Here is a 25,689-nt window from a genome sequence, read left to right as displayed (position 1 = left end):
GACAACAATGCGATAAGCCTGCATCTCATCACTCTGGTAAACACTGACCTGGATACTTGTCAAATGTTTACAGTCTACAAAAAATTTAATTATCAAATCGAAACCGAAAAAAAAAATTGCTGTTGGGTTAAAATTAAAACTTGTGACTAACTTAGTTTTATTTCCTACACTTTTGTATTCTAATTTTATTCCTTAGTTCTGTTAAAAGACATTCACCTTTTAAACGCCATACAGACAAATCAGCCGAAATGTAATCTAAATCAGCTACGGTAAACATTACTTATTATTTTCCCACTAAGTGATTCAGTCAATGGCCTTGGTTAGCGTGACCTAAATACGACGAATGCGGTAACAACAATAAAGACATCATGTGACCCATTCAACAAATGGCGCATAAAGAAAAAAAACACGAGCACGAGGTGGTTACCAGTCCTAGCAGTCAATTAATGCCGGCTGAACAGCTGATTCGCATTCGGCCTTTGTTCGCATAGAGTTTATCATCAAGCATTAATTTAATCCAGGCAATTTCTAGCCCACTCCATGCTATAAAAGTGAGATGTTTTTCTCGAACAACGACATTTGTGACAGAGATCTTCACTTGTATTTTTACTAGAGCCGTGTCACGTTAAGTAGGTCACCGGTGAACTCTCAAGTCCACAGCACACTGTGCTGTTTTGAAAAAAAAGGGGGCGTTTCACTTCCTCGGTAGCAAAACAACTGAATGAGCCGGTAGGTGTTGTTACAGTTTTTCATCTTTCTCACTTAATATTAGTTTTATTTTTAAACTTATTTCAGCTGATAGTTTAAAAATAGTTAGTGTTCTGAAATACAGTATACATATTAATAAATCTTTTTAAAAAAGGAGCTTACGTAAGTTTAATTTAGTAGAGCATGACAAGGAAAAATAATGCACTTTAAAGATAAACTATTACTCAGTCATAGTTTGTTACGTTACCTTTCTGTATCGTGTATAATGTATGGCATACTCTTTGTAGCGAATGTGTGAAACTTAGGAAAAGCGTACAAAGAGCTAGATCTAGTGTCTTTCTTTAGCAAAATTAGCATGCATTTATTTATAGAATAGAAAAATATAACTACAAAAAAAATAATTATGTACACATTCATTCTTTCAATCCACCCCACCCCTCACCTTTAAGAAAAATTAAGGTAAGTGTGGGGCATGGTGAGAACAATATATTATTTTTTCTCTGATTACTCGACCGTGAAGTCTTATTTTGAAACTATTCCCGCTATGGATTATCTTAATCCAGAAAGTGATCGAGTTTTTGAACTCTAACTCAAACATCTTTCTTGTACTCACTCACCTTTACCCGACCGAGGCCTAGATCAAGCTTTTACACTCTGTTACATGGAGGATACCTAGGTAACACTTTCACACATTTAACCAGGAGAAGGATACCTAGGTAATGTTTTCACACTTATATTTACCTAGGAGAAGGAGAACTAGGCAGAACTAGGATAACTTTAAAAATTAGCCAGTTGTGGTCAATATTCGTCTATTATTATTTTCTTAGTCTACTGCCTATGATTGCCACTGAGCAATATATTACAGTATGCCTATATAATTACATTCTTGTATAGGCTATATACGGAGTATCGTCATTTAAAATTTTTTTAAGGTAAAGGTTATGGTATGGTATGGATTAATATTATGGCTTGAACATCATTGCAAGCTAAAATAGCTTCCAATTGTTATCGTGGTGATCGATAACTACCGATAAACCTAGTTGTCTGTACCATCGAGCTAGTTTTACGTTAAAGATCGTTTAAATAATGTGATGGGAGGCGGTGCTAAAGTATACTTGTGTTGTCTTTTGTGCGAAAAAAATATATTTCAAACTAATGTAGGCTAATGTGGGGGGGGGGTGGTGTCATTATCGCATCATGGCACGTTAGGGCGTTCACATCATTAGTGCCTGAATTGTGATGTGGTCCTGTAGGTAGGCACATAATACCTGTGTTTGGTGACTTAGTGCCTGTAGGTCCTGTAAGTAGACACATAATACCTGTGTTTGGTGACTTAGTGCCTGATGTCATAGGTCCTGTAGACACATAATACCTGTGTTTGGTGACTTAGTGCCTGTAGGTCCTGTAGGTAGACACATAATACCCATGTTTGGTGACTTAGTGCCTGATGTCATAGGTCCTGTAGACACATAATACCTGTGTTTGGTGACTTAGTGCCTGATGTCATAGGTCCTGTAGGTAGACACATAATACCTGTGTTTGGTGACTTAGTGCCTGATGTCATAGGTCCTGTAGACACATAATACCTGTGTTTGGTGACTTAGTGCCTGATGTCATAGGTCCTGTAGGTAGACACATAATACCCATGTTTGGTGACTTAGTGCCTGATGTCATAGGTCCTGTAGGTAAGCACATAATACCTGTGTTTGGTGACTTAGTGCCTGATGTCATAGGTCCTGATGTCGTAGGTCCTGTAGGTAGGCACATAATACCTGTGTTTGGTGACTTAGTGCCTGATGTCATAGGTCCTGTAGGTAGACACATAATACCTGTGTTTGGTGACTTAGTGCCTGTAGGTCCTGTAAGTAGACACATAATACCTGTGTTTGGTGACTTAGTGCCTGATGTCATAGGTCCTGTAGGTAGACACATAATACCCATGTTTGGTGACTTAGTGCCTGTAGGTCCTGTAAGTAGACACATAATACCTGTGTTTGGTGACTTAGTGCCTGATGTCATTGGTCCTGATGTCGTAGGTCCTGTAGGTAGGCACATAATACCCGCGTCTACTGACAACATAATGCAGGCCTGTTTTGTGTAGAAGAGACCGATCAGGTAGAAAATTCTATTGGCTTGTCGTGTATAGACATAATCACTTTCAAGTGCCTGCACACATATAGACTCCACGTACTCGTATACACACCGCCACATAAATACATACATACTACACTCGTACACACTCACTGCCACATATAGGTTACACACCCAACACACATACACGCAAATATACACGCGCTGACACATATACACCTATGGGATTACACACACACACACACAGTCTCGCACACACACAAACATACACACACACTCACAAACATACACACACAGATACGTCGTGTAACTAACTAACTCCGTTCAGTGTTTGCTTCGATTGATCAGCCAACAGGGCTAACTAGAGCCAGTGAACCGTGACTGAGATCAACCTCAAACGGCTGACAAGCCGGGTCTTAACACCGCTGTCTGCTGCTGTCTCATACCGTCTCGATTCACTGATCGGCCAGACTTCCTCTTAGAGGTGGCGTCCCTAGGACGAGTGTCGATTGGTGCGGTTGTTACCCCCCACCCCCAACCCAACCAACATTTTTTTTCTAAAATTTTCGGGTTGATGTTACTTACTCATCTCCCTTACCATTTTGATATTTTAACAGGATAAAACATTGTATTTACAAATATATTTTTTACTATTTTTGACTCGGTGTCACCCCATAGATGGTGTCACCCGGTGCGGACCACAGCCCCCTTCCTCATCTTTGAACGCTACTGCCAATACCCCCCCCACCCCCCCCCCCACGCACACACCTCAGCCTTCTCCCTGACCTTTGAACGCTACTGATAATACCCCCCCCCCAACCACACACCTATCACAGGTGTTTAACGCGACATGATGTTCGAAATTTCAGCTCACATAAACTGTCCTAAACCCAACCAATTATATTGATGGTGCTGTGAGGACATTGATTTGTGGTTGGGATTATCTCGAATATTGGTTTTGGATAGTGCCCCTCCCCCCTCTGCACAACACGAAATAAACCCTACTTCCTTTTAATTTGTTTTTTCTTTATTGAATCACATCACATTTTTTTAAAGGGGAAAGGTGGGGGGGGGGGGGGGGGTGTAATGGCTGCATACCTCTAGACTACCTTCAAAAGAAAAAAAAAGGCAAGAAGGTCTAAACTCTCTTATGATCCACCATGTAAAATTAAACTCAGTGAACCGAAAAATAAGAGGCACCTTAAAACAAAAACACACATAACGAGGTAGTGTGTTGTATTGTGTATTTGATCAGCCCTACAAAGAAGAAAGGCAAATAGACCGACACCTGCCCCCCCCCCCCCCCCTCCTTCCCCCGTTTTACAGCTGTGCCTCTACCTCTAATGTCTTGTATTGTTCCAAGTCCATTGTCGTCTGCGTGCTCTTGTCTGTTGGATGGCACCTCGGTGACGTAGATTCTTGACAGTGTCTACGATCTATTTTTAGCCTAGAGTGCAGTTTGTTATGTGCCGAAAACAAAAATAAACACTGAGGTGTTTTTTGTTGTTTATAATATGGATTCGAAAGGTCAAAGCTCCTATGTCGTTAAAACTGCACGTAAGGGAAAAAACACAACTCTCTTCAAGCCAATATTAAATAATATAATGTAAGTTAATATTCTGTAACATAATTTAAAGGAAGAGAGGTTAAGAATTTATAACTCGAAATCCCTTATCACACACATCTTTTTCTCATTTTTTGAGAAAATAAAAATAAAAAAAACATAACAGCTGGATGTATAAAGCGAGCAATCAAACGTTTAAAAATATCTTATAAAATTGTGTGTAGGTGTGTGGAAAAAACGTGCTCTGTTTGTTTTCTGTAGAAACATTTCTTCTCTGACCTAGTTACGCCTTACGGGGAAAACCCTCAGAGTTTCTTGTTCCTCGACTTTCGTTTCTCGCCTTTCGTCTCGGTCAAAAGCTAACGGTGTTTCCTGGGGTGAAAAAATGGTACCAGATATTGCACGTTGTTCTAGAATCACTGAACTGGCAAAGAGATGTGTGTGTATGGAAGGTATTTGTGTATGTGTGTGAAGAGAATATTACGTGTAATATCATGCTTGCCGTGCACAAAACACACACGCTGTGTTGGGATGATCGGGATTATCTATAGAAATGTAATATATTGATTTTTATTCGACTTTAGTAAGTGTTTAAAAATGTTGGCTTTAGACAAATCTCTTTTATTAAAAAAAAAAAGAAAAGATTCGTGTTTTTGTTTTATTGCAAACCATTAGTTACAGCTGATGGGACGGGAACATTTTTATATGCGATATATATATATATATATATATATATATATATATATATATATATATATATATATATATATATATATATATATATATATATATATATATATATATATATATATATATATATATAAAACGTAAGTCTGTGTTAAGATTAGTACCATTGACGTGTGATGTCTCAGCTTAATTAGTTTGTGGATTTTTGTTAAATGCCTTAGTTCCCCTTTCCATTATGAAGGCTAAATATTTTTCTAGAAAATTCGATAACCCAGAACTTTTAAGTAATGAACTATTTCGTAAGAACAATTTCGATTATTTGAGCAGTTGTAATACAGATTTACTTCCCATGTTTCATAACTTAGATTATTTCCCTTGAACAAGTTCGATAACCCAAGCCTTTTCATGCTCATATCTTTTCCCCTCCTATACAGGGTAGACAACTCAAACATCACAATGGACATGGGTCTCGCTGTTGAATGTCTACATTCGCTGGTTGTGATGGAGTCGGTGCTAGACGAACAGATCGAACGATTAGGTATGTTCGATCACGCTGGCTTATTGGGACTATTGATTCCTGGGTAGATTTAATTTAGTTTAAGATGTGCATCTTAATTAATTAATGAAGTTTAATTTTAGTGTGCGCTTTTCTAAGATAACGTGAATCACAATTATTAGATGTTGTTGGGAGGGGTGTATGGGTGAGATAGACTTTATACATATCCTGTTTATGTCTGGTGTTAGTGTTAGTAAACCTCAGTCACGTGACCTATATCAATACAGGGGTGAGGAGACAACAAGTGCAGCCCCCCCCCCCCCCCACACATAGTGTCGGTAAACACCTTTGATCAGCTGACTTGTGTTAGGCACTCTCATAGAACCGTATCTACCCACAAGAGCACGGTTTAAGCGTTCATTTATGTATTTATGACTCTTTAAGTCAGCTACTCTTGCTAATATTCAGTATCTATTTAGTTTTTTTTTTCCATACATTGTTCTACAATGTGTTAATTCCCCCACCTCTCTCTCCTCCTAGCTTAACGCATAGCACTTTAAGTTGAGCAAGTGTTACTTAAAAACTCATATGCGTTTAGCATAGTTTCCTTTAAAAAAAGAATTTAAATGTCCCCCCCCCCCCCTGTCTGTCGTGAGCAATTTTCCAACAAAAAAAAAATAATACTTGTGAATGAGATTTTAGTTGAACATGCAATACCACAATACCCCTCCCCCTCACACTGGAGAGAGGGCAGAAAGAAACACTGAATGGACAAACTATAAAAGATTGCTGTTCTGTAAGAAAATTAACAGACTCAACAAATCAACACACTGTTGGTCTAGGTTTAGTCATAAAGCTTCGAAGAACTATTTGTCAACTAGCAATTGCTAACAGTGCTAAAATTACATCTAAAGAATGCTCACTAATCATAGTTCATAGTGCGTCGTAGTCGTGTCATTAAGAACACGCAAGTGTGTTTTATGTCAGCTGAAAGCACGTCTGTACCCTAAATTACCGGTGGGTTCGAGGCTATGTACACATTTGGTATTGTCGTAAACACGATTAAAAATAGAATCAGGTTACACAACTCTTCGACATCCGGGCTTTTGTTCAGGTTTAATAACTAAGAAAACTTGCAGCAGAACTTGGATATGCAAATAATCCTTATCTGCCTGTCGTTTGTGTGTCGCTGTTTCCTATTTTAAAAAAAAAAAAGTAACTGTTTAAATAGGCATACATAATTTACATTAACATAATGTGTATTAAAGATACTAAGAAATGTAGGCTTGCATTAATTAAAATAACATGGCTCTTAATTAAATACAACGATCCTTTACATTGAAAACATTATGATTATAGGATAGGCGAATTCGCTTGATTAAGTGGGGATTTGGGGGGGGGGGGGGGTGTTAATACATTTTTGTAAAAAGGTCTTCCTGAAAGTAAGCAAAGTAAATTTTATTTTTAGATTTTCAAAATAACGATGAACTGTATAAATATTCAAGTATTCAAGACCCAATCAATGAAGGTTAATATCGATCAGGCTGATTTGCAATCGACTTTGCTTTACTGTGAGCTAACACACAGTTGTAATGCTAGACGATGCAGTTAAGAGTTGTCTAACCTGGTCCAAGGGAAATAACCGTTAAATTATTTTGTTGTTGTTGTAGAAATGGAGTTGGAGTGGGAGAGGCGGAAGTTTGTGTACCTGCAGGCACTGAACTGTGAGTCGACTCACCTGAAGAAAATTGTCATGAAAATACACAAGTCCCAGGAGATGACTAAAGTCTTGAGACGTCTGCTGAACGACACATTTGATGAGAAACTAGTGAGTAGGCCTATTATTTTTTAAACCCTGCATTAAGTGTTTTTTTTTAAAACTAATAAATAAGTTTTTATTCATGATCAGCCTCTGTTGTGTACCTCGAGTGATAAGAAATGATAAGAGATGTGTGGAATTAATTATTTTTTTTTACCAGTGTCTGATAATAGAATCTTTTTAAAATAGGGATGTAAGGTTACTGGTAGTTAACAATTATTAATGTGTCCCTGTCTGCTTGCGAGTGTTTTATAGAATAAAGTTCAATCATATTTTCAGGTGAACTAAAGAGTAAAGAGTGATCTCCCCTAATTTTGTTTTACTAAAATGAATGACTTTCACTGGGGAAAAAAATTCTTTTTTATTTGTAACCAAACTGTAAAATTTAAATCTTGATAATTAGGATTTAATTTTTGTTAATCCCAGTCTTACACATTTGATTTGATTTGTCTTTAAGGTGCTAATGGAGATGGTGAAAAGTGAACAGTCTCAAAGGTCGGAGGTCAACCCAATGAGTTCATGGAACTTAAATAAAATGGACTCATTTCATCCTCCCACCACACCTAGAGATAGGTTAGATCACAGACAGACTGTGAACAAGCACAACATTTCTTCAGTTAAATCCTTAACATCGAATAAAAAGAAAATTCTTCACCCGCACAAGGCAAAAAGACTTAGCTTGAAACATAAAGACCGTTTTGTTGTTAAATTAAAATTTAGAAAAAATGTTCGAGACAGATTCTCCGGCTCACGTAAATTACGCAATAAATTACACAAGCCGAGGAGACTGAATTCCAAAAAACTGTCAACGTTGTGCCACAGCCTACTCCACGACATCACCTTACACCACCAGCGCAACGGCAGGGGACGCAACCCCACTTTTAACCTCGACCCCCTGCTTAGCCTGGCCACTGAAAACTTTGACCGTTTTGAGTCCGCCTGCCTGGATACACTGATAGAGGGTGAGGACATGGAGTTGACAGACTGTATCCTAGAACTGGATGACGTGGATCACCTATGGTGGCAGGACATGGAGGCGGATCAACCATTACCTCCCTGCTCAAACTGTCAAAGTAGTTCTTTTCTGTTGAAGGATTTTTTATTGCATGAATCAAGAAAATGCATCTGTGATTAGGAAAAAAAATGTCTTTGAATATTTTGTGATAACAAAGAACGAGTAAGCATTAAAACAATAAAGACATCTGTGATCACAGAAATATAAAAATACATTTGAACTGCTGGATGACTAGCTAGCTTTCAAACACAGGCTTGCTTTTATCGTCATGGCTCAAAGCAGTGACTGGCGATATTTTGAAGCTATTTTATTTACTATTGCTTGATGCAATGATGATTATTAAGCAATAGCTCATGCAATAATGTTTTAAGTTATAGCTCAATGCAATGATGATGTTTTAAGCTATAGCTCAATGCAGTAATGAGGATTTAAAAAAACACTTAATCAAGTGGTGTGGTAAAAATTGTTGAATTCGAATAAACTGTTGACTCAAGCAAATGGGAAACCATGTAACAATTCATCCAACTCTGCACAGATATTTTGTTGGTTTGTTTAGTAGGAGATGGCATTCCAAATATATGAGCATTATCTTTTGTATTAGATGAACTATTACAAACGTTACAATAATATTTTATGTTGAAGATTAGTTTTGTTACAGATCATGAATATAAAATTAACCTATTTTCTAAAAGCTTTCTGAATTTATTTTTTTAAATTGATTTTCAGTCCTTGTTTTTTAATATCCTACATTTTGTTTTTTCACCATATTTCTGCTTATACTAATATATGGCATATATATATATATATATATATATATATATATATATATAATACACACACCCACACACATATGATATATATAGGGAAATATACAAATAGATTTAATATATATTCATTTATTTTGAAATGTAATTATTTGGGCAATTAGCTATTATGCGAAGTGGTTTGAATCAGACTACATAAAATTCACCTGTTTGGTATTGCTCCTGAATGACATGACATCTACTCTACAATATGTTGCTTAGCTCAAATTTGACATCATAAGTAAAACTAATACCCAGCCAAGCCTAGAGGATTTAAAATGGCAAAAATTTGAGGTCGCTATTTCAGTAGATGGAAGCACTGTTACTTTTAACTGATATTTTGATTTTTTGTTCTGGGGTTAGAGGTCACTTAACTCTCACAGTGCTTTGATACAAAAAGTAAGTGCATGTTTTAAGTGCAGTGTTATTTATAATCACATACAGCTGATGGTTTAAAACATATTTTACCAGGTTGATAGATGGTTTACTGGCACCAAGAATATCTCTTACTTCATACACCGTTTGCACATACGTGTTTATGTTGCCTGAGGATTCATAACATGGTGCATGTATGTTTATGTAACATACTATGCCTTTATTCCTCATTTTTTAACCAGCAAGTTTAATTATGGGTTACTAACCCTTCAATAAGGTTTTTTTTTTTTTTTTTTAAGTGTCACTATGGGTTTAAAATTCAACAATCCATTAATGTTTGTAAATTCAACAGTTTGGAACTGTATACAAATACTCAATCAACAGTGGTTGACTATTTTTTAAAAACGTAAGTCAAACAAGTAAAGAAGTGTAATATTTTAATAATACATAACATTGATCTAAACCATCAGACACCCCAAGTCATTAGACATAGCATCTTCATTATTATCATTATTATAGACACACAATTATTGTGAGAATATAAACAAACAATTGTATGAAAATATTCAAGGAAAAAAAAAACATGATTATATAAGTAACAATACAATTTTATGTAAAAAGTCAATCCCTTTACAAGTCATGGAAAGGGGGTGGGGGGGGGGGGGGGGCTAATATTTTTGCTGCTACTTAATTCTAATTTTAAATTTGGGATTTGTAAAGTTATCTTCCTTTACAAGACACAAACCTACGCAAGTACTTAAAAATTTTGCTAACATGCAGGCCAGACCATTTTCCCCAAAATTCTGAGGAAAAAAAAATACAATATACATCATCACTTCTATAAATTCACCTTAAATGTATGACAGTCTTATTTCAAATTCAAGTACAATTAAAATATAACTGCAATTTTAATTTTGAAACTATCTGAAACAATATCTGAACAATTAATTAACTAGAGCAGAGGTCAGCAATCCTTAATGAGTGAAGAAAGCCATTTTTATAAATTATTTCAGCCAAATAAATATATTTAGGGAGCTGGCTATGAAAGTTAGGGCATTTAAAACAGAAAAAATCAAATAAAGAAGGAGTGGGATTTATATTTTCTCCATTTTTTTTTTACTTTTTATATTGATTCAAAAGAGCTTTAAGTAGCTCCAAAACCACATGTTGCCAACCTCTGAACTAGAAGATCACTGACTACAGTCCCTAAGTGCACAAGTGAATTTAGAAGTGCCCTTAAAAAATTGATCTGGACATCCTGAAGGGACAAATCTAAACATTTGAGAACTGTTACAAAAGTCTGATCACTAACACCAGGACACACACATGCACACACACACACACCAATGGGCCACTACAAGTTAACACTCATTTGTTTAAGGAGGTAACAAAAGTTCTTAGGCAATGAATCAACATTACAACCTGGCATGTTATATTTGGAAATCACATTGCCAGGTGCTCAGAGGCAAGTCAAGCCAAGATACAGCAGTTTGTGGCAGTCATGAAAAAAAAAATTAAAATACAAAATGAAGCACTGGTATCAACTGCTAATTAACTGCTAACAAATTACTAATTAACTACTGGATTCAATCTTCCTTTTGCCTTGCTGTTCTTATTTTGAAAAGTTAAATTAATTTAAATTTTAAGTTACATAGTATATTTGATTAAAATAATTAAAATTTTTAAGTTTTGATTAATCCCACTTGAATAAAAATAATGCTCATTACAAATGTTTCAACCTCAGGTCTACATCAGAATTTAAAAAAAAAAAAACAACCAAGAAAACAAGAACAAATGCGCCTAGTTTTCTATGAAATATAACTTTTTCCAAACCAAAATACTTCTTCTAAAACCTTAAATAACAATACTGTTCAGTTGGCAAGTAAAGTAAAATGTAAGCTTTAGTTTGAAATACTGTATTGAGTTGTTTTTTCAAAGCTGTGATGGAAGTACAGGAAAAATATTTGCAGCACCACTACCAGCGTGGTGTATAGTGTTGACGTCCCTTGGTGCAGGTTTACCTCCCTCCCTCAATACTAATGCTTGTCTTAATGTAGAGTAGTTTTCTCTTGGTTCAATATGAAAAATGGTCAAGACATTGTGTCTAGTAAAACAGATTGTTAAAATTTTTTTTTTAGGCAGCAAACCAATTTTCCAATAAAATAAATTCATGTTTCTTCATCCTGTGATAATGTTAAGAAACTTTATCAATTAATTAGGAAATTTAGAAATTGGTTTTTTATTTCTGAATTTTTTTTTTACTGGAATGAGCAATCTAAACCCTATAACTTTAGTATAACTACATATACCCACATCATAGTTATCTTTAGTTCTCAGGAATGGTAATGAAGCTTTGATTTTCTTCAACCGAAACCCACAGCTGATTTTAATCATAGAGCCCCACCAAACTTACAGACTTAACTCATATTTTTACACATATTTACGCTGTCCCAGCAAAAAAAATTAACCTATAACACTTGCGGCTTTTATTTTACTAGTGATAAAAGTTCACTATTGTTTATTATTGCCTGGTGTTTAAGGCTTACTTATTCATGCTGTTGTAATACATTGCAATGTGGAAAAAACCAATGTAAAATTACCAGGCTTATCCAATGACAATTGAACTCATCAGTGGAATACACACATGATATGGGGGGTCAGAGTTTACATCCAACATTTTTTTTTGCTTAATTAAAAAAATACAATCATCATTAACTCCAATGTTGAAAAAAAATTTTTACCACCCTCCCCTCTTAATACACATATGCAAATAGATATGTAAATTGATTTTCCTTGAATTTATCTTTGCATTAATTTTATCATTTACTCTAATAGGTTTGTCAATGATATGCTGAAATAAAATTCATCTCAAATATTTTTTTTTGTTTAAACAGTAAAAAAAACTTTTCTTCTAAAATCAACGTATGAAATAAACAATACTTGGAATGTTTTTGTATGTGGTGTTAACATACCCATCACCCCGTAGTCAAACTTAAGGCTACATAAACTGTCCCAATAATTACCAACTGATTGAAGTGAAACTGACATCAATGAAACCAATAGCATGGCTTGATAACACAAATCAATACGCCTACATTTAACTACACATATACATACTCCCACTGCTAAAGGGAGATTACTCTACATGTCTACATTGTTATATACTAAAAGCTATATTCACACTGTAAAGGAATGTAGTTTCATCTAACATTCCGTCCATGTATTTGTGCAGTAAAAAAAGTGCAGTATTTGTGTACAGGTGTAAAGGTCACAAGCCAGCTTGTGATGGTGAGCAATGCTATCAACTACAGATTTGTTTTATTGACTTCATGGCATGCAAAGAATTGAAAGTTTCTCTTAGAGAAAAATTATGTGGAAGTGACAAGGGAAATGACTCCACAATAAATAAAAAAAATAAATCTATTCACAGAAGTTAGATGGTTACTTGTTGTACAATACAAAGTTTGATCAAACAATTTATTTGAAGAAAAAAAAAATTTTTTTAACCAACTTTTTAAAGGTTAAATTTTGCTAAACTTCAGAAATGAATTGATAAAACAGGATCAAAATCAAAACAACGACACTTTGTTTCACAAGCAAATTTAAAATTAAACGATTTCTCACACATTATACTTGAAATTCTGAGGCATGACTGAATCAAGCCATTATTGTAAAAATAACATGTCAGTTTACAAGCGGAATATAACCAGCATAATTTATATTAAACTCCAAGTATAAATATATACTAGTAATATTAAAAATAATTCCTCAAGAACCCTTTTATTTTACATAAAAAAATACATGGCATCAAACTTATCTGAGCAAAAATTGCAAATCTTGTCCACAGCAAACCAACCACTTCCTTTTTAGGTTTTTTATGGTCCAAAAGTCAAACCACAAACCATTCCATTATATTTTGGTTTCCAACTAAAACCCAGCAATAGCATTATCAAATGTACCGTATATAATACTAAAGGCCCACTACATAACAACAATAAAAAAACAAACTTTACACATGCAAAATGTGACTCATAAAATATATACAATTAACGAAACAATCTACATCATTGTTTACAAATTAAGGCATGCTCAGAACTAGAGCATTAAGAAATGTCGTCAATCACATGATACATAAGCAACCATGTGAAAAATAATTAATACAATTACCTGTACATTGTGTAATTTAAAATAATATATTAAAAAGAATACATATTATTTATTCTTACTGGGTTTTTATACAAAAAAATATTTTGTGTAACTAAAGCTATTTTATATATAAATTAAAATGCATTTGAAAATAAAATTGATGTACATGTTGAATATATCATGAATGAGCACTAGAAACTTGGGCTACACCATGTAACAAAAACACACCAAAATGTACAGAATTCAACTACAGGGGAGCTAACCTAGCTTCTGTTGTAACTAATCCAAGGGGAGTCAACTCCATCCACCTTCAATTACCTTCATTTAAAATAAACCCACTAGACATTGTTGCCAAATCATTAAAAAATATTAATGTTACTAATATTTTAAAAAAAATCAACTGGTCTCTATTAAATACCAACTAACAAAATTCTGGCCTGTATTAAATGCCAACTAATAAAACTAATTGGCCTGTATTAAATACCAACTAACAAAATTCTGGCCAGTATTAAATACCAACTAACAAAATCATTGGACGGAGATGTCTACATTAACTTTCATAAAGCCAGAACATTCTATCCAGACAATTCTTGAGGAAAATAATTGCATCTGGTTTTCAAATAAAATCAATCATTCGATCCTATTGGGTTGATATTAATTAATCAATCTATTTCTAAAACAACTAATTATGTTTAAAAAAAAATATATTTAAGAAGGTGGATAGAGGGGAATTAACTACATCTATGAGGAGTGGGGTGGGGGGTGATTGTCTTTCTACTCTATACTAAATATTTAGACAAAATAAAGCACACAAACAATACAAAATTATTGAAGAAAAATCTGGATGGAGAAGATACCTGGTGTTCAGAGTTTAGAAAACATTGTATTGCATCAAGTACAATTTCATTGAGCTGTCCCGAGGGTTAGAAACTGGGGGAGGGAGGGGTGGGGGTGGGGCTGTGTTGGGGTTGTTAAAAAAATTGCTTGGGGGCGAGAGACGAAACAAAACAAAAAATAAATTGTATTTTCTAGAACTGCTCACAGCAGAGGACTTCGCAGAACACACATGGGGGGTGAGCGGACATGGGACTGATAGCAGGCAATATGGTGTTGTCACAACTGTCGGCCATTGACAACAAGAGAGAGGGTCAACACCATTCAATGACATAACATAACATTTGTGAATGAATGAATGAATTGCATTTACTAAAGTAAACATCCATAAACTAATGGCTATCTCTAAAGTAAACATTCAAAAACTAACAGCTCTTTCTGTACTGTATTCCTAAAAAAAACAACCTTATTTCATAGCATAGTGATTTCACACTGATTATCAAGTACACCACTAAAGCTTTTCTAAGAAGATAAATAGTTTGCATAATCTTTACACTCCAATATTAAAAGAAATTAAAGTTTAGCAAAGAATATGCACTATAATATTGTGAAATAGTGTCCATTATATTAAATTGATGAAGATTATATTTATTAAACAAATCTAAGCTCAATATTTGATGTCAAGGTATTCCTCAACTAAAAAAAAATAATTTTTTAAAACAAATTTAAAACCAATATTTAGAAGCAATTTAGTTTTTGAGTTAACCTATGGCTAAAAAAATAAACTGCTATAAAATGGCAATTTAAGTGGCTGTGCTTCCCATAAACATTGGACTGCAGAGGAAAGAAAAAAAAAACTAATCATTCATAAGAAAAAAATTGATAGATCATCCAGTTTCTAAAAATAATGCAAAAAAATTATGACAGAAATTATTAAACTAAAAAATGGGGAGACACAATTGTTTCTTGATGCAAAAAAGAAACCTAATCAGATATCCTATAATTAAAAAATATTATTTTAATTAACAGTTGTAGGGAGCTGGGTTGAATTGTAAAAACAAATGCAGAAAATATGAATATTGGTGTTGAATTATCAGACTATGAGGTAACTCTACATACTTTCAACATTTTACTGAGGTAATGAAAAAAACTACTAACAAGGTTTGAACATATTGATGCTAACACGTCACAAGCATAAACATACGATACTAAGAAGTATTCTGAGCATAATGATATAATACTAGCATGTTAAGAACATAATCATATGACAATAACAAGCTACAAACATAATCATATGATATATGATACTAGCAAGTAATGAATATAATGATATGATACAAACAGAGTATGTAAATAATAATGTGATAGTAACAAATTATAGCCATATGATGCTTCGGATTGCATTCAGTGATAGGAAACACACTCAAACTGGACTAACCACATTGTGTGCACCAAACCCACACTTCTTATGTTAGAATTATATATCTCAAACAACATCCACAAAAAAGTAATAAATCTAGCTAAACTTGCTACCCACAATAATTCAACAAAGTACAATGTATGCTCTACATTCATTAGTTTAAAAAAAATTCTGTTGCCCCATTAGATTCAACTAATTTATTTACAAAGCAATAAATTATTTTTTGGGTAAAACATATTCTTAAAATAGTTAAAAATAAAAGTAATTTAAAGACTAAAATATTTTAAAATATGAAATTATAATATTAAATTTTCATGGATTTAAAAAATTGGTTCAAATTTTCACAGAAAAGTATAAATTTTATTTTAAAATCACCGTAAAAAAATCAACCAATGGGTGAGTGTCAAACTACCAACCAATGGATGAGTGTCAAACTACCAAACAATGGATGAGTGTCAAACTACCAAACAATGGATGAGTGTCAAACTACCAACCAATGGATGAGTGTCAAACTACCAAACAATGGGTGAGGGTCAAACTACACTCCAGTGGATGAGTATAAAAAAACCAACCATCCAGTGAACAAAGGACTAGATTAGTATCCAATTAAAATGAAGTCACATAGAATAGAGCTTCTGTTTCACAAACTATACTGGTTCAGCATAAAAACAAATTTTAAAATACCTCAAAAATAACAATTTCATGGCTCCCTCCTATCAAATATAACACAAGTGTAACACAGGTCAATGAAGTTTTTGGTTTTAAAACAAATGAAACACAGAACAATTTAAAACACAAAACAAAATGAATTAAAGTAAATAAAAAAATATTCAAAAACCTGAAAAAACTAAATACAAAAAGAAGACTACTTGGGTATTTTTTGTAATATTAAATTTCAAACTCGTAAATACACAAATGTTTAAAATTGCAGGGTATAAACACTCTCATTTAAACAACAAAAGTTTCATTTAAAATAATTCCTGTCATACGAACAAAGTTATCTCTCAGACCAAATCAAAACATGATTTAAGTTGAAACAGACCTAGGTCTGAATATACAGAAACTGCTTACATTTATGCTGGATTTCTTATCAATGATATGCCATTTAAAAATGCTGTAAGTATGAAGAAGAAAATTCAAAATTTCATAGAATTTTCTAGAAGTTATAATAAATTTTGATACAAATATGTTTAAAGTTTCAGTCTGAAAGGATTTCATTTTATCAAATTTATCAAGATCACAAAATGATTTGAGAATAAACAGAAAATTTAAAAAAAGGTAAGAGATAATTTTTAACTGTTATAAATTAAAACTTACAAAGAAAGATTGTTAAGTAATGGAAGACAATAATATTTAAAAAAAAATATAACCCAATTTCTAATAACACATAATTATGGGAAAGATAATTTATATTGCATTTAACTCATCATAATAAATAAAACTACCAGACTATGCATAAGTTCAACTTCAAATGTTGAAAATTTCTTTCTTTAATTTTTTAAATAATATTCATATATCAATGAATATTTTTTTTTGGTATAAATTTAAAAAAAAAATGTTGTAACTTAATACATAATAATGTTAAATCTTAGAGAAGATGACAAAAAATATCACAGAGTCCACAGGCTGATATGGGTAGGACAGCATACAAAACCTAATTTTTACTGCAATAACCAAACAGGTGTTTCCATACAATGGTTTCAAAAACAGAGAAAACAATCCTGGCATTAAAAATATATATACAAGATGTTACTAATCATGGTAGCTTTACAAAAGCTAACACAAGTATGGCACACTGAAATGGTAATCTTTCAAAAAAGATGATAAGTATTTCATTGTATTTCATCAAATATTAAAAAAAAAAAATTTCTATACAAAAGTGACAAAGACTGAATCTAATTGTGGATTGCATAGCTTTTAGGAATGAGTATACACCTCAAATGTAGATCATAGTAAGGGTGAGTCGGATGAGATCCTGTATCCCAGGCTGATCCAACATCCGAGCCACATCTTTATTCTGTGCTGCTAAGACTTGAATCTACGCTAGACAAACAGCTCAGATCTCTACAATGTTTATATACAGTTTAATATATCCCAGTCAAGTCGTCTCACACACAACAAGCCAGGATACAAGAAAGGACTGCGTTTCTTTTTCTCAAGCAGCAATGGACCATAAACTCTTGGTCACCAACAAGTCATGAACAAATATGAATGATTTCGTAAGGCTGTCTAATGGTTTATCTACCTCTGTTTTTTAATTTTTTTTATTGAAGAGTCTACCACTGAGATCAAAGAATAGCAGTGTCATTGTTCTAATACCCATAAATGAAAGATGACATTCTGTTTTTGAAGATACACATTTTTCTTATTTAAAACAAGAAGCCATGTTTTTTTACATAAAGATGTTTCAAAAGGATGTTTTTTCCCCCAAAAGGATGATTTTCTATGGGATAAATTCTGCAAAAAATGCAGTGGCTGCTAAAATTTTAAACTTGCAAAGTTTGAACATCATTTATAGTGTTTAACAATGGCTTTACCACAATTTAACCACGGTTAAAGCACAGTAAAACCATGGCTAAACATCATTTTACCAGTCTAGCCATACAGGAATGTGAATTTGTTAATATTATCAACACAAACGAATGAAAGCAATGGAGAACACAACCACTATTTTGTTAAAGGACTAATCAGCTGGTAGATTCTATCTGGGCGCTCTCTTCTTTATTGATTCCTTGATATTAGCAACGACCTTGTACGGGTCTATGTTGACATTGGTTGCCTGTGTGAGAAGCAATTAATAAAATATCACAAGAGTCAAAACAGCAAATTACTGTTTCAAAATTTTAATTCTTGTAAAAACTGCAATACATTTTTTGAATCGTAACATAAGTCGAACTTTTGTTTAGCAAATCAAGGAAAAATAAAACAGTTTCCTATAGTCAAAATAAAAATCATCACATAGCAGAAATATTGAAACCATTTAAACTTAATTGAGTGAAAAAAAAACTGAGTCTTACAGTAAACAGCTCTAGAGCACTTATATCTGTTCTAATCTCCGTCATCACCCCTCTGGTGATGATGCGTACGAAGGCAGGTATACGGCCATTCTTACAATTTTTGTCCTGCAAATTAAAAGCAATTTCATACTCAATCATACTGTCAGGAAAATACAAAATAATCTGATATTGTAAGGTAAATAAACAAAACATTTCAACTTTTTAATGTGACAATATAAATTCTTTTGCCAGGTAAACAGACAATTTTTGCCTTGTCAGGTAAAAAAGACAATTTTTATAACTAAAATGTTAAGGAAAATACAAAGACACTGGGCATCAAACTGATAATGTCAAAATCATACACCGAGGGCCTAGTGAACATCAAGTCCAGGAGTGTATCTTTATTATGCCTGCTTATACTGGAGGGTGCAGTCAAGTTACATAATGTATTGGTGCTATACTGGCAATCCTAATCAAAGCGTTAGCCTTGAATCAGCAGGACATCCATAGCCCAGTCAGCCAGGGCATGTACTGTGGTTAAGTATGGTTCTGACCACATTCACAGAGGTTATGGACACAGACTGATATATTTTCATCAACTGCAGGCCATTACATTTGACAAATTACAAACTTCACATGAAAACTGAAGCAGCTTACCATTGCTGGGTAGCCTCCCCCAAGAGAGAAAGAATATTTCTTTAGATCATCCATATAACCTGCAAGTAAACAAGGGAGGTAAGTAATAACACAGCTTTGACCTTTCATTATGGGATGGCAAGGTTGGATAGTAGAGCTTATGACTGGTAACCCGAAAGTTATTGAGTTCAGATCCCGGTCTCAATTTAGTAGGATGTCCCAGGGTCCTCCCAGCTCTGACGAGTGACTATTTTTCATTAGGAAAAATAAGGGGTGCTGGGCATAGTGCTGACCACACTTCTTCGTTCTTAATTATAATGTTGGACTGGATTTACTCCAACACAATTAAGTATTCCTTGTCAACCTGTTATACAGATTATAGGCCGTTGACTCAGCCTGCTTTTCTTTTTTAATTTACTTCCAAAGCCTTAGTTGCTGAACACACTATCATTTTGTATGTTTACAGAAAGAGATGAAATTTTCATCATTTACCCCATGGATGGCTAGGTTGGGAAGGGTAACAAGATTTCATTTCTTCATATGACAATTAACGCAATCGTTATTTAGGAATGTGTAGGATTACCAGAGCTAGATTTTAAAATACAGCACTTTTTTTGTCATTTTAATGTAATATCTCATTAATATAATCTTCTTGAAAAAATTATGAGACAAATATGTTATATAGCTTAACAAGGGCTGGTATTACAGTCAAAGTCAACTCACCACGCAACACATAATAAATTAGCTCAAAAAAGTCATCACTTGCTTCAGGGGCGATAATAACCACCTCGTTGTCTTTCCTTGGAGTCTGCAATTTAAAAAAAAACTATTTATGTCCAACCATTTAAGATTTTTTTTTAACATTACTATGTCTTAGTCACTTATATATATATATACTTTAGCTTTATTATTCTTTTAATGTCATTATGTTTCCATTTTGCAGTGTATATCATTAACAACATTTTTTTTTTATAAATATAAAAAATAAGATTATGAAATAAATAACAAAATTTACATTAAATAGTAAAGTAATGTATATAACCATCATGTGTCTCTTCTAAAAAGAGCAGAGTGTAACAATATTTGCTGAAAATACTCTTGATAAAGAGTTTTTTACCCACCAGACTGGCCAGAGCTACAGCAGACTTGAATGGCACAGCCAGCCCTAAGGCGGAGTAGATGGTGATCAAATCTGTGAAGTAGTTGCTGTGTAGGTCGCTGTAGTAGTCCTGTGCTGCTCGTCTCCACGACTCAACCATTCCTACACAAGATAAATGTGGACATTAGAGATATTCCTACACAAGATTAATGTGGGCATTAGAGATATTCCTACACAAGATAAATGTGAGCATTAGAGATATTCCTACACAAGATAAATGTTGGCATTAGAGATATTCCTACACAAGATAAATGTTGGCATTAGAGATATTCCTACACAAGATAAATGTGGGTATTAGAGATATTCCTACACAAGATAAATGTGGGCATTAGAGATATTCCTACACAAGATAAATGGGGGTATTAGAGATATTCCTACACAAGATAAATGTGGGCATTAGAGATATTCCTACACAAGATAAATGGGGGCATTAGAGATATTCCTACACAAGATAAATGTTGATGTTAGAGATATTCCTACACAAGATAAATGTAGGCATTAGAGATATTCCTACACAAGATAAATGGGGGCATTAGAGATATTCCTACACAAGATAAATGTTGATGTTAGAGATATTCCTACACAAGATAAATGTAGGCATTAGAGATATTCCTACACAAGATAAATGGGGGCATTAGAGATATTCCTACACAAGATAAATGTTGGCATTAGAGATATTACTACACAAGATAAATGGGGGCATTAGAGATATTACTACACAAGATAAATGGGGGCATTAGAGATATTCCTACACAAGATAAATGTGGGCATTAGAGATATTCCTACACAAGATAAATGTTGGCATTAGAAACATTCCAACACAATATAAATGCTAATATTAGAAAACTTTTATCGATGATAAATGTTGAGATAAGAATTCCTAAACAATATAAATGCAGACAGAAAATGTTTTACATAAGATGAATGCTGACATTAGAAAAATTCCTTTATAAGGTAAATGTTGACATTAAAAACTTTCTGTATAAAATAAATGCTGAGATAAGAAAACAAAATAAAAGTATCAAGTGTAAACAAGCATCTACAGCTTAACTATATTATCAAGTGTGAGAGATCTTTCCAAGAACACCAAGCTCTGATACCAGACTCATAGAGGAAAACTGAGTTGGCTGGTCAAAGTGATGACCCCTCCATTTCTTTTTATATTTAGCTCAAACAGATGCACTCTGATTTATTTACTCTTATTTTTCTTAAAGTTTATTAAATTGTAATATTGGAAAAATATACATTAAGTAGATCAGAATTATTGAATTTAATCTGAGAGGTACGTTTAGGTAATAAGATGGAATACAGAGGTTAATAAGTGCAAACATACTACCTTGATATCTGTTGGGACTTAGGAAGACCTGGTCATGTGGGTGGAGCTGGCTGGAGCCAGACTTGGGTAGAAGATCCCATATGATGGCTGGAAACATGGCGTCTGGCTCATTCCTAAAGGCTTTGTCAAGCCTGGGGATAGGGGAGGTAATCTCACAAACTTTCAAAAGTAACAAAACAAAACTAAAATATCAGAAACAAGGGAATTGGTATCTGGCTCTTTTCTAAAGGCTTTGTCAAGCCTGCGAATAGTGAAGGTTATCTTTAAGCAGTCAAAGGTAACAAAACAGCACTAACTAATGGGGAAAAAGGGGAGGAAATGGGCGTCATTCCTAAAAGCCTTCTGGAGGCTGATGATAAGGGAGGTAATTTTAAAGTCAAAGGTAATAAAAACATGTAAGAAAATTAGTGTCAGGCTCATTCTATAGACCAGGAGTCTCCAAACTACGGCCCATGGGCCCCATTCTGCACGCGGCCCCAAGGTCCTCTCATCCGGCTCGCGGATATCTTTTTGTCCACAGAAAAACATTTGTTGGTGATAGCTGAGGAACTTTGCCCAGAAAAATCAAAAACATGCCAGGAAGAAACTGGCCCCCAAACTGAAATTTGATAGTTAATGCGGCCCTCGGACTGAAAAGTTTGGAGACCCCTGCTATAGACCATATGCTTGTAGATAGGGGAGGTAATCTCAATTCAGTCAAGTAACAAAACAGCACTGTGATATAGAAAACAAAGTGAGACAACTCACCACACATTAGTCAGCCTCATCATGTCCATATACTGATCATAACTCCAGTTGACAGGGTCGTGGTCCTTGATGGTCACAACAGCGTGCAAGCGGTCCAGCTTAAATATGTTGGAGGCTGTGAAAGACAGTTCTGACTCCACTCTGCCAAACTCATCCTCGGCTGTGTAGCTACAAGATCATATGAGAATAATCTCCCTTTATCTTGGTTCTCATATTGTACAAAAAAAAAGGGACATCATTCTAACTACAAAAGTTATGTAACTCTAGGCTTATAGAAATATTTGAGTTATAAGTGTTACTGGTGTTTGGATACACTTCCATGCTAAAAAATTAGATGCAAAAAGCAAAAATATTTTTCCAAAAAAAAAATGCCACGAAAGGGGAGAAGCTATATATGGTTCTCATAGAAATGCGCAAACTGAACATTACACAACAGAAAACTGTGAAAGCACTCATCAATCATACTAATACATTTTAATTTTGCCATGTTTCATGGAAGTGTTTTATAATGCAACAATGTACATGTGTTCATTCTTTGTTGATGTCTATAAATGCTTATTTTAAGAAAACAAAAATGTCCAGGCACACTTTTTTGAGTCTAGTTTTCTGTTGGCAGTTTTCCATTGTGCATCACTCAGGACACCGCTAAATACACAGCTAAAACCTATACAATAGCAACTGTTTCTTCAAAACCACAGCTAAATACACAGCTAAAACCTAAACAATAGCAACTGTTTCTTCAAAACCACAGCTAAATACACAGCTAAAACCTAAACAATAGCAACTGTTTCTTCAAAACCACAGCTAAATACACAGCTAAAAACTATACAATAGCAACTGTTTCTTCAAAACCATAGCTATATACACAACTAAAACCTATACAATAGAAACTTTTTCTTCAAAACCACAATCTGATTTCACTCAAAACCATAAAATGAGCTCACAAAGTGTTGAGCAATATAAATAATATAATATATGTGTTGATGTTTCCAATAACACCCCCCCTACCCACTTTCATTTTCATTAAATAATTAGCATAGTTTAATTGGACTATTTTATCCATTTTTAACATGTTTTAAAATAAAAATATGATTAACACAACATTTAACATCACAAACTAACGCTTACTTCAATATGCGCAGCAGTAAAAAACTTAATAGCACATAAAGGTCTTATAATAGCAACATTAAATCTAGAATTTCTTTTTCCCACACCATATTTATCCGCTTGCTATAGCAGTTAAATTAAAATGACATTTATAGTCATGATTCAAGGGAGACAATGCCAGTTTATTTATATAAACGGAGTTAATGCCATTTTTTAAAGGTTAAACTCAAGTGGTATGAGAACAATAGGTTAGAATATCTGTTCAATTAAAACCACTTGAATCAAAATATTTTTAAAACCATGAAATTTAGAAAAAGTAAGCTCAAAGAAAATTGGAACATTGATAGTTTTTTCTTATAAGCCACATGGTAAATTAGTCTAGCTTTTTAAAAAAAAACAACAAGGAAATACAAAATAATAAGTAAAAAATAAAGAAAAAACAAACAAGCAATAGGCAACATACTTTTTATATTTACAGAAGTCACAGTTAACAGCAGACTCTTTGGTTATCCTCTCCAAGCTGAGAAGAGAAAAATGTTTTCAATTTAAGTTATGAAAATATTTTTTATAAAAACAAAACAAAACAAAAAACTTGAAAAAAAATTTAATAAAAAAAAAAGAACAAAGAAAAAAAAAGCAACTTAGTATAAAAAAGTAAAACAGACAAAAACTTACTAATCTTCTTCAGATTCTTTTGGTTTTGTCACTGGCCTCTTGTCTCTCAGTGGGTTAAATACAGTAGTTTCCCTTGTGTACATATTGCTTATGTGGATAATATTCTGCCAAAAAAGGTATAATGTAATCACAATGAAAAATAATAAACATTCAAATCCAGTAACAAACATGGTCCACCTGAAACCCATTTACAGTTATTTAAATAACCTTTGCTGTAAAGATTTGAATATGCCACCAGTCTAGATCTTAACTGAAGTAGAACATTACAAAGGGAGAGCACTATAAAAATGAAGTACCTGACGGAACAATTCCTCGTACAACTCATTTTTGTTGCCCAGCCATTCTTTCACCTTGAAAACAAATGTCCCAGGTATCTTGACTGAGCCAACACGTTTTTCTATCAGGTAGATGGCGGCAAACTTCTCATACAGGTCCCTGGTAGTGAAATGTTTGATAGTTTACAGTACAAATTAGTATAAATGGTTGATATATAAATAAAAACACTGAGGGGAAATTTGTGTATGGGTTACAGTATAATAGGTGGACAAATAAATAAATAACTTTTGAAATAAAATACATTTTATAAAAATACATATGTTTTTATATAGTTCACAGTATTAATAATTAACTGACAAACTTCTCATTCAAATTACTGGAGAAAGGTTTTCTAATTTTACAGCACATCTGTTTATTAAGTAAATAATTAACAAGTGTGTCTTACAGATCACCAAAGGGAAAATTTTAAATAGTGTTAATAACAGCTATAGTATGTTTCAACTGTTTCAACAGCCATTTGAAAATATTTCAAGCAGCTGCCTAGAGTGAGAAATTTAAATAGTTTACTGTAAAATTGGTTGACCTTCATAAAAAAACAGACTATCAATTCATCAGCTGAACTTTATAAGCAGATATTTTTTGGTGTTGTGCCATCCATAATATAACAGTTGACACATATCTTCTACGTTTGTCTGGTTGTTACAGCTAATGATTGGGGTGGTGACATAGTTGCTGTAGGGAGGGGGGATGTAGTGGTGAGAGGTTGTGGTGATACAGTGGTGATAGGTTGTGGTGATAC

The 25,689-nt window shown here is 33.7% G+C and overlaps 2 protein-coding genes across 3 annotated transcripts in view; one reads left to right on the top strand and one right to left on the bottom strand.

Moving 5' to 3' along the window:
* The first annotated feature begins 408 nt into the window (after positions 1-408).
* LOC131929439 (uncharacterized) lies at positions 409-9,063 on the top strand. 2 transcript variants are annotated; one of them, XM_059285648.1, is made up of 4 exons: positions 409-729; positions 5,485-5,588; positions 7,217-7,374; positions 7,823-9,063. In XM_059285648.1, exons 1-4 carry the CDS (start codon positions 722-724, stop codon positions 8,498-8,500), a joined length of 948 nt encoding a protein of 315 aa, XP_059141631.1. In that variant the 5' UTR covers positions 409-721; the 3' UTR covers positions 8,501-9,063. The 2 variants fall into 2 exon arrangements, with proteins under 2 accessions (XP_059141631.1, XP_059141632.1); XM_059285649.1 differs by lacking the exon at positions 409-729 and adding an exon at positions 4,841-4,918.
* Positions 9,064-17,316: 8,253 nt separating this feature from the next.
* The window catches only part of LOC131929436 (uncharacterized), a 35,395-nt gene continuing 27,022 nt past the window's right edge, over positions 17,317-25,689 (bottom strand). The window contains exons 4-13 of the mRNA XM_059285644.1: positions 24,911-25,049; positions 24,615-24,718; positions 24,403-24,459; positions 22,833-23,000; positions 22,086-22,216; positions 20,712-20,851; positions 20,314-20,398; positions 19,612-19,670; positions 18,976-19,080; positions 17,317-18,737 (exon numbers count right to left, since the gene is read on the bottom strand). Coding sequence (XP_059141627.1) covers positions 18,660-18,737; positions 18,976-19,080; positions 19,612-19,670; positions 20,314-20,398; positions 20,712-20,851; positions 22,086-22,216; positions 22,833-23,000; positions 24,403-24,459; positions 24,615-24,718; positions 24,911-25,049 — 1,066 coding nt within the window. The 3' untranslated portion in view covers positions 17,317-18,659. The remainder of the gene's footprint in view (positions 18,738-18,975; positions 19,081-19,611; positions 19,671-20,313; positions 20,399-20,711; positions 20,852-22,085; positions 22,217-22,832; positions 23,001-24,402; positions 24,460-24,614; positions 24,719-24,910; positions 25,050-25,689) is intronic.

This window comes from Physella acuta, unplaced genomic scaffold (assembly GCF_028476545.2).
Source record: "Physella acuta isolate Inbredline_101_S28 unplaced genomic scaffold, ASM2847654v3 ptg001628l, whole genome shotgun sequence".
Taxonomy (NCBI): domain Eukaryota; kingdom Metazoa; phylum Mollusca; class Gastropoda; family Physidae; genus Physella; species Physella acuta.
The sequence above is the reverse complement of the archived record's forward strand: the minus strand, read 5'-3'. Positions and strand labels throughout refer to the sequence as shown.